Source organism: Leuciscus leuciscus (genome assembly GCF_965113295.1).
Source record: "Leuciscus leuciscus genome assembly, chromosome: 14".
Lineage (NCBI taxonomy): Eukaryota > Metazoa > Chordata > Actinopteri > Cypriniformes > Leuciscidae > Leuciscus > Leuciscus leuciscus.
The window spans coordinates 11,050,017-11,066,016 of NC_138738.1; the positions used below are offsets into that span (position 1 = coordinate 11,050,017).

A 16,000-nucleotide genomic window follows, 5' to 3' on the forward strand; every position below is an offset into this window, starting at 1 on the left:
AAAGTTCTATAATGTAATTTTATATTAATTTTTTACCCTCATGAAGAATATGATCCAAAATGATTAGGGGGTAATGCAATGAAGATAAAAGAGTACTGTATACAAATAAAAAAGTGGCTGCCACCACTAACCCTGGTCAGATCTTCCTCTTCTGCAACTTGTGGCAAATATATATATATATATAAATATATATTTAATTTGTCTACAAGCAAGCACGTTACTTATTATTAATTTGTGTGGAACTGCATGATAAATTTGAGTTTCAACAACAATGATATCGTATCTATTTCGTATCACTGTAAACTACAGCGTATGCATCTCAATGTCAAACTAATAATGCATCATTCATGAGTAATGCCAGCTAATGAAGCACTTAAAGGCATAATTTCAACAGCATGCCAAAAAAAAAAAAAAAAAAAAAAAAATCCGTTAGTATTATATACTCGTCACCCCTATTTAGTGAAAAGTTGGTATCTTCCGATGAGTGGCTTTATTCGCGGAAGTCGCCCGGTGTTTGTAGCACTTCCGTCTTCTCCAACGGGTACACAGAAATGGTAAGATTTCCATTTAGCACTTCGAGAAAAAAAAAGAGATACATTTTATTTTGTATATATATAGCATTTAATGATTAATAACATCGTCGTCTCGCAAACCCCTGATTGCTGGTGTTTGTTTCTGCATTGAAATGAAGGCACGTAACGTTAGGGCTAAATCACTAGCTAACATCCCCACCCATATTCTCCAGTCGCAGGTTGACTGATAGTTATTTGACGTTTCACATTTAGTATGTTGTAACATTCCCAGCGCTTTGTAATCTAGGGTTTGTGTATCACGGGCAAGCCAACTCAAATTGATCTCTTTTCATACTGTATATTAACAGCGAGCAAATCATTAGTATGCAGCCCTTTATTATCAAATATATCTGTGTTTTCTCGTTCTGCTATTCCTCAGTATTGTTACATTTTTTGTATAAACGCGTGTACAAGTGCACATCTATCGATCTGGTTGCCGTTTACTCCTGTGTTCATTGCCTCTGTTCAAAATATGACAAGTACATGTAATATAGGTGCTCATCGCATCTATTCAGTATAACAACATTTGCTACTTGCCTTAGAAATATTAATTATGTGTACAGACAACTGTATTTTTCAGTATCTAGTTCAATGCAGTGAGCTCTTTCAAAGTTTAAGGAAGCCCACAGGGTCAGTGTTTTAAAAATGTATACTTTTTCATGCAGAAGGGTATGCACTTCCTCCATGACTTGCGTTTAAGTTCAGGAAGTGACAGGCTTCAGGCAGTCTAGAAAGAGATTCATAGTGTTTGCAGGTTGACTTGATGTAGAGCATAGTTTTTTTTCTTTTTCGGAGGGCTTGTGGAGGAGGACAGTATCCCAAGAATTCCCCTGCAGGTTCAGGCGTGTGTGGAACAATTAAAGTAGAAGTTATGAGCCATTTGCGACGTGCTTGCTTGCTGTGAGGTTGCAGACATGGTTCATCATCCTCATGAGTCCTGAGTACTGATTTAGTTTGTTTGTTTTGTCAGACGGCGACTCTGCGTCCGTACCTGAATGCGGTGCGTGCTACACTGCAGGCAGCTCTCTGTCTGGAAAACTTCTCCTCACAGGTGGTTGAAAGACACAACAAACCTGAGGTTGAAGTCCGGTAAGTGTATGTGACTGTTGTTTGCATGTGTGTTTTATTTGTGTGTAAAAGTTACATGGTTCATATAGTGAGTGGCCTACATGACCTCATCTTAAAGTGTGATATGAACCATTAGGTTATAGATAGTTTGAAAGCGCATACTAGCATAAGTTTGCAGTATACAGCACATTTATACCATTTTTATCTAATCATCTCACCAGGAGCAGTAAAGAGCTTTTGCTTCAGCCTGTTGTGATCAGTAGGAATGATAAAGAGAAGGTTCTGATTGAAGGGTCCATCAACTCTGTGCGAGTCAGCATTGCTGTCAAACAGGCAAGTTCATTTGCTGTTTTGCTCTAAACTCATTCTTACTGTCCTTTTTGAGATATCTGAGAGTCTTTAAATATTTATACATATTGAATACTGAAAATGCAACTAAAAATACAAAAAGAGAAGTGTTGTGGTGATGAGACAAGCGAGGGAGGTTGGTTTCACTCTGACTTCTTGAAATTAACACATTTAGACCACTGAACGCAGCATGCCAGTGGTTCTCAACCCTAGTAGGCCACTAGGGGGCCGCTGCAAACTTCCATGGGGGCCACAGGATTTAAAGGGATAGTTCACTTTGAAATTAATTTTTGGTATGTTTTAGCTTACCTCAAGGGCAACCAAGATGTAGGTGTCTTTTTTTGCGCAGTAGTTTCAATTTTGATATTCTTAGGTCAAACCGTTCTTGTCTGTCAGTCATATAATGCAGGTCTATGGTCATTATCTCAAAACACAAGCACAGAGTCCAAATTAAAACAATTCCCCATCGTAAGTACACATTGATGGCCTAAGACACGAAACGAGCGGTTTGTGTGAGAAAACGAACAGTATTTATATCGTTTTTACCTCTTATACACAGCCATGTCCGAGTGATCTGATCTGACGTGTACGCAGACTGGTGCATAGATATATACACACTAGATGTCGCCTTGTCTACGGCAGTTCATTGGAACGAATGTCTTTAAGGCGACATCTAGTGTATATATCTATGCACCAGTCTGCGTACACATCAGATCAGATCACTTCGACATGGCTGCGTATAAGAGGTAAAAACGATATAAATACTGTTCGTTTTCTCACACAAACCGCTCGTTTCGTTTAATTTGGACGATGGGGAATTGTTTTAATTTGGACTCTGTGCATGCTCTTTGAGGTGGTGACCATAGACCTGCATTATATGACTGACAGACAAGAACGGTTTGACCTAAAAATATCAAAATTGAAACTACTGCGGAAAAAAAGACACCTACATCTTGGATGCCCTTGAGGTAAGCTAAAACATACCAAAAATTTATTTCAAAGTGAACTATCCCTTTAAGTGAATAAATTATTATTGATATTTTCAAAATAATTTAACTAATCTAAATTAAAATACTAAAAAGCACAAACAATCAACATGTAATCATGGTTGATTAATGTATCAATACTTCCAATTTATGTTAATAAAAAAAGCAGTTTTGTTATTATTACACCAGAAGGACAAAAATATCTTATTCCGTATGGTTGTGTTGAAAACCACAGGTGTAGGCCATTATATGAGCTATGCATACTATATATTATAACAAGCTAAGAATCCAATTTGATGAGTTGTTTATATCTTTAATGGTCTGTGATTGGATGATGCACCTCAACTGGTCCATTGAAGGCTGATGAGATCGAGAAGATCCTGTGTCACAAGTTCATGCGCTTCATGATGATGAGAGCCGAGAACTTCTTCATCCTGCGGAGAAAAGCTGTGGAGGTGAGGGAGAGCAAAGAACAGAGGAAGAGACTTACACTATTTCTGTTGTTAAAAACCCTGGTGTTTGCTTTGCATGTGTTATTTTGCTTCACGTTTTTCACTGATTGTTTACAGTGCTGTCCTTTTGCTAATTGTTTTGCTGCTATCTAAAATATAATCTTGCTTACAAACATCTAAACCTTCCTTTTTTTTGGTCAGGGATATGACATCAGTTTCCTCATTACTAACTTCCACACAGAACAAATGTACAAGCATAAGTTAGTGGACTTTGTCATCAATTTTATGGAGGAGATCGATAAGGAAATCAGTGAGATGAAACTGTCAGTCAACGCCAGGGCTCGCATAGTTGCAGAGGAGTTCCTCAAAAATGTGAGTTCTTCTGTAATACTATTTAATAGAATGAGAACTTCACTGTCACACCAATAACCTCTCTTTCTCTATATTCCTTTGGTGCTCAACAGTTTTAGGAAATGATCAGTACACCCTCTGCTGGCTGCAATACCTGTGTCACCTTGGTCTCTGGAAAAACCGATGGAGAGTTTTGGGGCCAGTGGGGAAGTAGTTAAGGTGTGATTTGATTCCTGGACCACCGCCAGAGGTGGAACAACTGAATTCAGATGGTGCCGTCTGTCAGGAATGAATTCAGAGTATTGCAGTATTGTAACTTTAGCGCAGAGTGATGGAGTTCACAGACAGGCACGGTACTCCTTTTGTTCTGTTTTACTTCTTTGGTTGACTATTTTTGCCCCTCTCTTCTCTTTTCTTTTCTTTTTTTTTTTAACAATTGCTAATGGCCTAATTTTGTTTTAAAAGTATTTTGTTCTCACACTCTGCAATTCCATTTGTGTATTCTATCTCTTTTCATCTTATCCCAGATCCCTTTGTTATTATTTAGTAGTAGTAAAGCGCTCGCAATGTTGCAATATTCTGAAAATGCCTCAGCTTTTCCTTGTGCTCATGAATATTAATGAGTACATACTGTACATATTTAAAAGGATAGACTCATTTTACCTCTGCCTTTCTTATAAACCTTAAAATCAGGGTGGGTCTTTAAAGATGAAACCTCATCGATGGTCGTGAGCACAAAGGAAAATGTTGTTCCAATAATTTAATGTTTGTTTTGTCATTGTTTTTTATAATATGTATACTGTTAAAATGACAATTTTTCATGTTGAGTTTTGATTAAAAAAAACAAAAACTCATGCTGGTGCACATGGATCTTGTAAACCATATCATAATAATGATGCTGAATAAATCCCTTTATTGCTTATATTGTGTTGTGTACTGTGGGGAATGACAGCTCTTGGTTCATTGTTTTTGCGGTAAGTTCAGTCTATCTTTTGTGCATTTTGGATATTACAATATGTGTACAATGATGGCCCATGTTTGAAGAGCCTGAGAAGGTCAGTAACTATTTGATATGCGGCACACTATATTTACCTTTTTTTTTCTTTCTGATATTTAAAAAAAGAGAACATTTCAGACCATCACAAGATTCCAATATATAATGTAATCTATATACAGTATATAAATGTTTATAAACCTACAGCTGAGGACAGATACCTTTCTAATGTCACATGATTTAGATATAAGCTTAGAATTTTAATTGAGGTTCTAAGACATTGGTGTAATCCATTTTTTTTTTTTTAGCTTTATATATTTTGATTTATTAACTTATAAAAAGAAATGAATAGGGATCTGCCATTTAAAGAGAATAATAAAGCTCTATAATGCATATGATACAAATTATCATTTGACTGATCATTTGAAGTAGAGTCGACATTACTCACTTAAAAAATAAAGGTTCTTCATTGGCATCAATGGTTCCATGAAGAACTTTAAACATCCATGGAACTGTTCCATAGTGCAAAAGGTTCTTTGGAAAAAGGTCATTTAGATTATTAAAATGTTCTTCAAACTAGGAAAATAAATATTTTGTTTGAACATTTTGTTCATTTGAGCGTAGTTAAAATGTATATTTTGCAATAGCTAATTTCTCTGATCACATCCACATATGCAATCTTTGATCATATTCCAAATTAGGAAGTCATAATAATGCAGCCAAAGAAAAATGATGACTAACGCAATGATGAACAAACTGATCATGAGCAACCCATCACTATCACATTTTCAGCACAATTTCATACCACAGAGAAAGAGATACAGGAAAAAGAAAATATTAAATTGCAGTCATGTTCACATATAGTGATAAATAATATTAATATATCCAATTGTCCAGTGTTGCTTATACAGTGTTAGGTTTTTTTTTTTTTTTAACAAAATATATTTAACAATCATGACTATGCAAACTTTGTTAAGAGTCCGCTCTGTAAGATTAGGCTGCAGATTGTTTTTGTTTTGTTATCAATTTGTTTTGCATTATATAGAATGTGTCAAGTTTAGAGATTCAGAAATATAGATATTAAAAAGTGTGTTATGTCATAACTGTTTTATATCATAGCTGTTTCGGTGCCTCTTGACGTCAATTGTATGGATGAAAAAACAAAACAAAGAGATATTTTCTTCCTTTATGTTCAACAGAAGAAAGTAATATTTGGAACGACATGAGGGCGAGTAAATGATGACAGAATTTTAACTTTTAGGTAAAATATCCCTTTAAGATAAATGTTAAAATGTGCCCCCTAAAAACACAAGTGACCCCAGCCTGCCCCTCCAGTTACTGTGGTCTTATAATTGGTTGTTTTCAAAGGCCAGCTGCATGAGTGTGTCTATATTTGTTCTTAACCCTTATAAGAAGATAATGTGAAATTCAAAATATCATATATCCATTTGAGGAGATGAGCTCACCCTCATGGATAAACTCCTTCAAATTTTTTCAGCACTTTCCCCTTTTACCCCTATCTTGTTTCCCATCTCAAGGATAATCCCTTCTTGAATGGGCATGAAGAACTTTGAGAACAACAAGAGATGGGTCAAGATGGAAAGTTGGCAGAGATGATGTCGCCCTCTACACCATAAAAATACAAACAACTGTAACAACTATTGTGTTTTAAACACTAGATATCAAACTGGAAATGCTGTTTTGTCTTGAACATAGCTGTCTTCTCTGTGATGAAGAAATCCTTACAAATTACAAGGCGTGTATGCTTAAATATAAAAAGTCAACAATGGTGTTTTTTAAGAGCATCACAGAAAGAATAAAAGGCTAAATGAAAAAAAAAAAGGAAAAAAAAAAGATTCAGTTAGCAGCTTATGGTCACTTTTACATCTTGTCTGTGTGCTAATGCATCTAATTTCAAAATCGATAATTTCATGTCTTTTATCAAATGTATGCTTGGAAGGAATTGGCAACATTATACAAGTGACATTTACAGGCTCACCTCAGCTAAAGAGAGAAGCCCAATATTGCCAAGAGACATTGTGAAGACTGATTTGACACAATTACACCATTGCATTGCTATACATTTTAAAACAGTGTATACATTTTGTTACAGAGCATCAAGGTTTTCTTCTCATATGACTAATGATATTATTCGATGCGTTTTCTATCATATTGATCACACAAAATGGAAAATGCTTGTTTCGTGCATGTCTTTGATATGCAAAGCTTCCACACTGTTTTTAAGAATATTGTAACAGACCTGCTATACTCTATTCAAAATCACTTTAGATTTATCATCAGATAAAAATAATATATTCCAGAGAGAGATGTGGAATTGAGGGCAGTCCAAACACCAAATAGAGAGGGACTGTTTTGCTGACTGAACATGTTGTGCTCTATAAAACAAGAAGTTGAGTGGGAATCTATTTACTGAGGCTGACTTCAAGTAGGTGAGTCGAACTAAAAACATTGATCAAATCAAGAGTCTAAATCCTAAAAGTTTAAGAAGTCAATTACATCCATTCTGTGTGCATAAATGAAAACCTGCTAAGATGTGCGTACTGAAGGATTGTCTTTTTTTTTTTAGATTGTTCTCATCACTTCTGCTGACTGGAAAGGAGGTAAAATCTACTATTTGACCCCATAAAGCAAAATTCCTTTACATTATTCTAATATTAATCTTTTTTTATTTATTTTTATGTTGAACCACTTACTATTTCAGTTACTGGCTTAATGTAAGTCTTTAATGTTTAGTCTTTCTGTCCACTAAATAGCAACCATGAGTGAGTTGGATTGCTTTGGCCAGGCGGCTATTTACCTCCGGAAGCCAGAGAGGGAGAGAATTGAGGCTCAGAACGCACCGTTTGATGCAAAGACAGCTTACTTTGTGACTGAACCACAAGAGATGTACCTCAAAGGGGCGCTAATCAGCAAAGAGGGTGGTAAAGCCACTGTCAAAACTCTGTGCGGCAAAGTAAGTTGAGAGGTTTGCAGCTAAAAGCAATTTAATCTGAATTTAGTATTTTTTCTAATTTTCATATTAAGCTCAGGAGGTTGCCTTCTGAAAAAACATCTTCGGCCTCTCAGTGGTTTATCATTTGCCTTTTTTTTTCCCTTTTCTTTTTCTTTAAAGACCATCACAGTGAAAGAGGATGAAATTCACCCAATGAATCCCCCCAAGTTTGATAAGATCGAGGACATGGCCATGATGACCCACCTCAGTGAACCCACTGTGCTGTACAACCTCAAAGAGCGTTATGCAGCATGGATGATCTACGTAAGTAAAATGAAGAGTACTTGTTATACTGTTTTACTTCAACTAAAATGTCTGTGTAACTGAAAGTTGCAACTGAGTTTTACCAACCTCTCTTGCAGACCTACTCCGGGTTGTTCTGCGTCACTGTGAATCCCTACAAGTGGCTCCCGGTGTACGATTCAGTAGTCGTGTCAGGCTACAGGGGCAAAAAAAGAGTTGAAGCCCCACCTCACATCTTCTCCATCTCTGACAACGCCTATCAGTTCATGCTCACTGGTATGAGCTAGTGGAAGAAAATAGATTATGATTTTTTTATCCATATATACTTTGTATGGTAAAATCAAATGTCTCTCACTCTCTGTAGATCGTGACAATCAGTCGATCTTGATCACGTGAATATTTTTCAGATTTTTCAATTTGAAGGATTATTTGATCTTATAATTAAATATAGCATCAAAGAAACTGGAGACATTTTATGTTGCATTATTTTATTTTCAGGGGAGAATCTGGTGCAGGAAAGACTGTGAACACCAAACGTGTCATCCAGTATTTTGCGACAATCGCTGTATCTGGACAGAAGAAAGTAGAGCCTGGAAAAATGCAGGTATATATAGTATTTGTCTGTCAATATGATAATGAGGATGGAGCAAATATGAGAACACTTATTTGACTGGTATGTCTGCCACATTCTGTACACATCAGGGGTCGCTTGAGGATCAAATCATTGCAGCCAACCCCTTGCTGGAAGCCTATGGAAATGCCAAGACTGTGAGGAATGACAACTCTTCCCGCTTTGTGAGTTCTGAGTCAACTGCATCGCTCCACTGTGTGTTTTGATTCTGTAATGGAAAATTGTTATCTAATTAATCTTACCTCTGGTAAAATCTCCAGGGTAAATTTATCAGAATTCATTTTGCCACCACTGGAAAACTGGCCTCAGCTGATATTGAAACTTGTGAGTCCTTTATTCTTTCACAATTCAGTTGATTAATGTAGACATTCCTTTTATTCTTTTGATAATTATGTTACTGATCCGTAGATCTGCTGGAAAAGTCCAGGGTAACTTACCAGTTGTCTGCTGAGAGAAGCTACCACATCTTCTACCAGCTCTGCACTGGCCATAAGCCAGAACTGCTGGGTAAAAAACTGGACATTCTTACATTAGGATCATATTTTTCAAAATATAATTCAAATTTAATACAGTTTTTCCAAAGACTGCAAGAACAGATATTGTGATATTTTTTAGCAGTATAAAGTCCTTTAAAATAAAAAAAATAAAAAAATCCTAATTCTCTTACAGAGGCTCTTCTGATCACCACTAACCCATACGACTATCCCATGGTCAGTCATGGTCAGATCACAGTCAAGAGCATCGATGATGTGGAAGAGTTCGTTGCAACTGATGTAAGAGGAACTCAAATGTTTGAGCACTTAACATTTTATGCATAATCATATGAATGTATACTCAGTATATCTCCGATACACTTTGTTAAACATGTTATATACACATTTGATTGTTTTCGACTTGCAGACAGCCATTGATATTCTGGGCTTCACGGCTGAGGAGAAAATGGGCATCTACAAGCTGACAGGAGCTGTGATGCATCATGGGAACATGAAGTTCAAGCAGAAGCAGAGGGAGGAGCAGGCCGAGCCTGATGGAAATGAGGGTGTGATTTCAATCTAAGTTCATCTATAGAAACATCCATATATAGCCACAATATGAACAAATATAAGTAATTTTCTTGAAATATTTCTTCCAGTGGCTGATAAAATCGCTTACCTCATGGGACTGAACTCTGCTGACATGCTGAAAGCTTTGTGTTATCCCAGAGTGAAGGTCGGGAATGAATATGTGACCAAAGGTCAAACTGTTCCTCAGGTATGTGCATTTAAAAATGCATCATTTATGTACAGTATGCTACATCACACAATTTTTATGAATAAAAATGAAATGGTATAAAACAGCATTCTTTTTTTCTAAATTAGGTGAATAATTCAGCCATGGCTCTGTGCAAGTCAGTCTATGAGAAAATGTTCTTGTGGATGGTTGTCCGAATCAATGAGATGCTGGACACCAGGCAGGCTAGACAGTTCTTCATTGGAGTACTTGACATTGCTGGGTTTGAAATCTTTGATGTAAGTTAATAAAATAGTAAATAAATAAAAATGATCTGATGCTTTAGGTTTTGCTTCTTGGTTCGGGTGCTGAATTTATATTAATTACAGTATAACAGCCTGGAGCAGCTGTGCATTAATTTCACCAATGAGAAACTGCAACAGTTTTTCAACCACCACATGTTTGTGCTGGAACAAGAGGAATACAAGAAGGAAGGTATTGAGTGGGAGTTCATTGACTTCGGTATGGACTTGGCCGCTTGCATTGAGCTTATTGAGAAGGTAAAAGAATTTCAGGAAATATAGTGCTTTTTTTTTTAACATCACTGCTTTGCTTGTCATTTCTTAAAGAAATGTGCTCTTTCTTACAGCCAATGGGTATTTTCTCCATCCTTGAGGAGGAGTGTATGTTCCCCAAAGCAACAGACATGACCTTCAAGAACAAGCTGCATGACCAGCATCTTGGTAAAACTCCATCCTTCCAGAAGCCCAAACCGGCCAAAGGCAAAGCTGAGGCCCACTTCTCCTTAATGCACTATGCTGGAACTGTAGATTACAACATCACAGGCTGGCTGGATAAGAACAAGGACCCTCTAAATGACTCTGTGGTTCAGTTGTACCAGAAGGCTTCATTGAAACTTCTGTCTCATCTGTATGCTGCTCATGCTTCTACTGAAGGTCTGCAAAACATTACTGCATAAATATTAGAGTATTAATATTATGTATTTAAATTTTTTTTTTTATTATCTATAATATTTGTACTTTACAGAGGCAGCAGGCAAAAAGGCTGGCAAGAAAAAGGGTGGTTCCTTTCAGACAGTGTCTGCTATGTTTAGAGTAAGTTTTTATTATGTTAATTATGTTTATATGTGTTCTAAAAATGCTTATATTAGTTATATACACTCACCTGCCACTTTATTAGCTACTTCTTGTTAGTACTTGATTGGACCCCCTTTTGCCTTAATTCTTTAAGGCATAGATTCAACAAGGTGCTGGAAACAATCCTCAGATATTTTTACCCATATTAACATGATAGCATCACACAGTTGCTGGATATTTGTCGGCTGTACATCCATGATGAGAATCTCCTAATACCTAGTAAAGTGGCCAGTGAGTGTATATACTTGTATTCTGGTCAAGTATTTCAACATATTTTGGACACAATTTTACAGGAGAACTTGGGAAAGCTGATGACCAATTTGAGGAGCACACATCCCCATTTTGTGCGCTGCCTGATTCCAAATGAATCAAAAACACCTGGTAAGTATTGTTATTTATTCCAATAATAAATAGTGCGTACTGCTTAGTACAACAATATCACCTCTGTTTAGCTGTAATAAAAATACTATGAATCCTGTTTAAGAATATTGATGTTTTAAACAAAGATCCCATTGTATAATTTTCCAGGTCTTATGGAGAACTTTCTGGTGATTCACCAGTTGCGCTGTAATGGTGTACTGGAAGGAATCAGAATCTGTAGAAAAGGTTTCCCAAGCAGAATCCTCTATGGTGACTTTAAGCAGAGGTATTTTACATACAGTACATGCCATATGTGGACGTCATGCACTTGGATTATTATTATTATTTTTTACATTTTACATTTACATTTATGCATTTGGCAGACACTTTTATCCAAAGCGACTTACATTGCATTTCAAGGAACAAATTTACAGTCTTATCAGTTCTAACCCATGACCTTGGCGTTGCAAGCGCCAACGCTATACTCTTTGAGCTACAGGAAAGCCCTGTATTTACAATGACACTTGCATTTGTGGTGCAAGGGTACTTCAGATGGAAATTCAACTGAAATGTAATGAAATCACTTCTGTTTCAGATACAAAGTATTGAATGCTAGTGTCATCCCCGAGGGTCATTTCATGGACAATAAGAAGGCTTCAGAAAAGCTTCTTGGCTCTATTGATGTGGATCATACCCAGTACAAGTTTGGACACACCAAGGTACACACTTTCAAAGCACCTGACTTATTATGTAAATTACAATTTTAGATAATAGTTCATAATAATTGCTCGATTATTTGTGATAGGTGTTCTTCAAAGCTGGTCTGCTGGGAACCCTTGAGGAGCTGCGAGATGAAAAACTAGCTACGCTGGTTACCATGACGCAGGCTCTTTGTCGCGGATTTGTTATGAGGAAATATTTTGTCAAAATGATGGAGAGGAGGTATGGTTTTGCTTTAAGTAGTATATGGTCGGGGGTAAACCTTCATATTCACACGCAGCATTTGACCATTTCTTCTGATTATACAGAGAGTCCATCTACAGTATCCAGTACAACATCCGCTCATTCATGAATGTGAAACACTGGCCATGGATGAAGCTGTATTTTAAGATCAAGCCTCTCCTGAAGAGTGCAGAGACTGAGAAGGAAATGGTAGCCATGAAAGAGAATTTTGAAAAAATGAAGGAGGATCTAGCAAAGGCACTTGCCAAGAAGAAGGAGCTGGAGGAAAAAATGGTTTCTCTGTTGCAGGAGAAAAATGACCTGCAGTTACAAGTGGCATCTGTGAGTTTTTCAGCAGATTCCTGAAAAGATCACAAATAAGCAATTAATGTTTATAAGATAATAAATACACAATTTTAAACAAAAATAACAACAAATGATGTTCTAATCAACAGGAATCAGAAAACCTTTCTGATGCTGAGGAGAGATGTGAAGGACTCATCAAAAGCAAGATCCAGTTTGAGGCGAAACTTAAAGAGACATCAGAAAGATTAGAAGATGAGGAAGAAATCAATGCTGAACTGACAGCCAAGAAGAGAAAACTAGAGGACGAGTGCTCTGAGCTGAAGAAAGACCTGGATGATTTAGAGCTTACCTTGGCCAAAGTAGAGAAGGAGAAACATGCCACTGAAAACAAGGTTCACTTTCTTAACTCATATTTCCCATCAAGTGTCTGAGCTGATGTGACTCTAACAATTTCACAAAATGTCTTTATTAGGTGAAAAATCTGACAGAGGAGATGTCCTCACTGGATGAAAGCATTGTAAAATTAACCAAAGAGAAGAAAGCCCTACAAGAGGCACATCAGCAAATTTTGGATGATCTGCAGGCAGAGGAGGACAAAGTCAATACTCTGACGAAAGCTAAAGCCAAACTTGAACAACAAGTGGATGATGTAAGTCACAATGTTTACTGCAATATATTGGTTTATTTTAGGTTTAAGTTTAGATATGGATGGCTTCCAGGCAAAGCAATATTGCAATCTTACTTAACAGCTGGAAGGTTCTCTGGAGCAAGAACGAAAACTCCGTATGGACCTTGAGAGAGCCAAGAGAAAGCTTGAGGGTGACCTGAAACTAACCCAAGAATCAGTTATGGATCTGGAAAATGACAAGCAACAATCAGATGAGAAGATAAAGAAGTAAGACTTTAACTTTTAAATTAAATGTTTTGAAGAGAATAACATTTTTGATGGTATGTAAATCATATACATCTGTTACAATTATTTCCTATAGGAAGGACTTTGAGATAAGTCAATTTCTAAGCAAGATTGAGGATGAACAGTCTATTAGTATTCAACATCAAAAGAAGATCAAGGAACTCCAGGTCACTTCTCAATATATAACATTAGGGTTGATGACTGATCGCATAATCCGGCTCAAGTAAATTTGATCATCATCATTACCACCATTTATTTCAGGCCCGCATTGAGGAGCTGGAGGAAGAAATCGAGGCAGAACGTGCTGCTCGTGCTAAGGTTGAGAAGCAGCGATCGGATCTCTCCAGGGAACTTGAGGACATCAGCGAAAGGCTTGAAGAAGCAGGTGGCGCCACTTCTGCCCAGATTGAGATGAACAAGAAACGTGAGGCTGAGTTCCAGAGACTACGCCGTGATCTGGAGGAGTCCACCTTGCAGCATGAAGCAACGGCTGCGGCCCTCCGCAAGAAGCAGGCTGACACTGTGGCAGAGCTGGGAGAGCAGATCGACAACCTCCAGCGTGTGAAACAGAAGCTAGAAAAAGAGAAAAGCGAATACAAAATGGAGATTGATGATCTGTCAAGCAATATGGAGACTGTTGCCAAATCAAAGGCATGACAATTGTTTTTCCTGAATATTGCATTTTTAATATAAGAGTAATACTTATAGCAATTTTTCCTCTCAGGGTAACTTGGAGAAGATGTGCCGTACTCTAGAAGATCAACTGAGTGAACTTAAGAGCAAAAATGATGAAGCAATCCGTCAACTAAATGATATAAGTACACAAAGAGCAAGACTAGCAACTGAGAATGGTATGTTTGAATACGAACTCCAAACTGAAGGTATTTCCTACATTTTCAAGGATTCATGGAAATGTTCTGTCTTTTTAAAAGGTGAATTCAGCCGTCTGCTAGAGGAAAAAGAGGCTCTTGTTACTCAGTTGACTCGAGGCAAGCAAGCTTTCACTCAACAGATTGAAGAGTTTAAGAGGCACATTGAGGAAGAAATCAAGGTAACTGTTTACTATTTTGGAAGCGTCTAGTAGCAAGTAGGGGAACATTAGCAAATAATGCTTTGTTTGTTGCTTTTCAGGCAAAGAATGCCCTGGCACATGCTGTCCAATCTTCCCGTCATGACTGTGATCTGCTCAGAGAGCAGTACGAGGAAGAACAGGAGGCTAAATCTGAGCTTCAGCGCAGCTTGTCAAAGGCCAACAGTGAGGTGGCTCAGTGGAGAACCAAATATGAGACTGATGCCATTCAGCGTACTGAAGAGCTTGAGGAAGCAAAGTAAATTAAATCCTTTGTTTAAATGTTCTCACAACAGAAAATTAAGTAGTATAAATTACTAATATTTCATTGTTGCTCTAAGGAAAAAGCTTGCTCAGCGTTTGCAGGACGCTGAAGAGTCCTTTGAGGCTGTGAACTCAAAGTGTGCTTCTCTGGAGAAAACCAAGCAGCGACTGCAGGCTGAAGTTGAAGATCTCATGATTGATGTGGAGAGAGCTAATGCTGTTGCTGCCAATCTTGACAAGAAACAAAGGAACTTCGACAAGGTACAGGATGTTTTAATAGCTGCAGCTTCTTTGTAAAACAACATAATGTCCTTGATCACAAATTCAATTGACTTTTTCCAAGGTTCTGGCCGAGTGGAAGCAAAAGTATGAGGAAAACCAAGCAGAACTGGAAGGAGCTCAGAAAGAGGCCCGTTCTCTTAGTACAGAGCTTTTTAAGATGAAGAATTCCTATGAAGAAGCCCTGGATCATCTGGAGACCCTCAAGAGGGAGAACAAAAACCTTCAGCGTAAGATTTTTCACAAATACAAAGTGCAGACAATAGAGAGAAAAATTTTCCACGCTTGCATGTGAATACTCTGTTTTTTAAATTGTTTGTAGAGGAAATCTCTGACTTAACTGAACAACTTGGTGAAACTTGTAAGACCATTCATGAGGTGGAGAAAGCCAAAAAGACAGTTGAAATAGAGAAAATAGAAATTCAGACTGCTCTTGAGGAAGCTGAGGTAACTCCTTTGTGTTTTTGAATAACTACCATGATCCTTTTTTTAACTATTGTTAACTATTGCTGTCCTACTGGTCTTTAGGGAACCCTGGAACATGAGGAAACTAAGATTATTCGTATCCAGCTTGAGCTAAGCCAAATAAAAGGGGAGATTGATCGTAAGTTGGCTGAGAAGGATGAGGAGATTGATCAGATAAAAAGGAATAGCCAAAGAGTGATTGATTCCATACAGAGTACTCTAGACTCTGAGATCAGGAGCAGAAATGAAGCCCTAAGAGTCAAGAAGAAAATGGAAGGAGACCTCAATGAGATGGAGATTCAGCTGAGCCATGCAAATCGCCAGGCTGCTGAAGCTCAGAAACAGCTCAGGAACATCCAGGGACAACTCAAGGTAAAG

At 37.4% G+C, this 16,000-nt stretch overlaps 2 protein-coding genes across 2 annotated transcripts in view; both read left to right on the top strand.

Moving 5' to 3' along the window:
* The first annotated feature begins 459 nt into the window (after nucleotides 1–459).
* Nucleotides 460–4,699, top strand: arpc4 (actin related protein 2/3 complex, subunit 4). The gene is made up of 6 exons (XM_082137200.1): nucleotides 460–554; nucleotides 1,543–1,661; nucleotides 1,862–1,973; nucleotides 3,334–3,429; nucleotides 3,628–3,798; nucleotides 3,891–4,699. Exons 1-6 carry the CDS (start codon nucleotides 552–554, stop codon nucleotides 3,894–3,896), a joined length of 507 nt encoding a protein of 168 aa, XP_081993326.1. The 5' UTR covers nucleotides 460–551; the 3' UTR covers nucleotides 3,897–4,699.
* A 2,612-nt stretch (nucleotides 4,700–7,311) lies between these two features.
* myhb (myosin, heavy chain b) overlaps nucleotides 7,312–16,000 on the top strand; it is a 28,873-nt gene continuing 20,184 nt past the window's right edge. Inside the window, exons 1-33 of the mRNA XM_082137110.1 lie at nucleotides 7,312–7,392; nucleotides 7,546–7,745; nucleotides 7,905–8,048; nucleotides 8,147–8,303; nucleotides 8,392–8,419; nucleotides 8,526–8,631; nucleotides 8,730–8,822; nucleotides 8,919–8,982; nucleotides 9,067–9,165; nucleotides 9,328–9,431; nucleotides 9,559–9,697; nucleotides 9,791–9,909; nucleotides 10,017–10,166; nucleotides 10,257–10,427; nucleotides 10,517–10,823; nucleotides 10,915–10,982; nucleotides 11,318–11,405; nucleotides 11,553–11,670; nucleotides 11,980–12,103; nucleotides 12,190–12,326; nucleotides 12,413–12,668; nucleotides 12,782–13,024; nucleotides 13,105–13,281; nucleotides 13,382–13,527; nucleotides 13,622–13,712; nucleotides 13,807–14,196; nucleotides 14,270–14,396; nucleotides 14,478–14,596; nucleotides 14,677–14,873; nucleotides 14,956–15,139; nucleotides 15,222–15,387; nucleotides 15,480–15,604; nucleotides 15,686–15,994. Coding sequence (XP_081993236.1) covers nucleotides 7,551–7,745; nucleotides 7,905–8,048; nucleotides 8,147–8,303; nucleotides 8,392–8,419; nucleotides 8,526–8,631; nucleotides 8,730–8,822; nucleotides 8,919–8,982; nucleotides 9,067–9,165; nucleotides 9,328–9,431; nucleotides 9,559–9,697; nucleotides 9,791–9,909; nucleotides 10,017–10,166; nucleotides 10,257–10,427; nucleotides 10,517–10,823; nucleotides 10,915–10,982; nucleotides 11,318–11,405; nucleotides 11,553–11,670; nucleotides 11,980–12,103; nucleotides 12,190–12,326; nucleotides 12,413–12,668; nucleotides 12,782–13,024; nucleotides 13,105–13,281; nucleotides 13,382–13,527; nucleotides 13,622–13,712; nucleotides 13,807–14,196; nucleotides 14,270–14,396; nucleotides 14,478–14,596; nucleotides 14,677–14,873; nucleotides 14,956–15,139; nucleotides 15,222–15,387; nucleotides 15,480–15,604; nucleotides 15,686–15,994 — 4,941 coding nt within the window. The 5' untranslated portion in view covers nucleotides 7,312–7,392; nucleotides 7,546–7,550. The remainder of the gene's footprint in view (nucleotides 7,393–7,545; nucleotides 7,746–7,904; nucleotides 8,049–8,146; nucleotides 8,304–8,391; nucleotides 8,420–8,525; nucleotides 8,632–8,729; nucleotides 8,823–8,918; nucleotides 8,983–9,066; nucleotides 9,166–9,327; nucleotides 9,432–9,558; nucleotides 9,698–9,790; nucleotides 9,910–10,016; nucleotides 10,167–10,256; nucleotides 10,428–10,516; nucleotides 10,824–10,914; nucleotides 10,983–11,317; nucleotides 11,406–11,552; nucleotides 11,671–11,979; nucleotides 12,104–12,189; nucleotides 12,327–12,412; nucleotides 12,669–12,781; nucleotides 13,025–13,104; nucleotides 13,282–13,381; nucleotides 13,528–13,621; nucleotides 13,713–13,806; nucleotides 14,197–14,269; nucleotides 14,397–14,477; nucleotides 14,597–14,676; nucleotides 14,874–14,955; nucleotides 15,140–15,221; nucleotides 15,388–15,479; nucleotides 15,605–15,685; nucleotides 15,995–16,000) is intronic.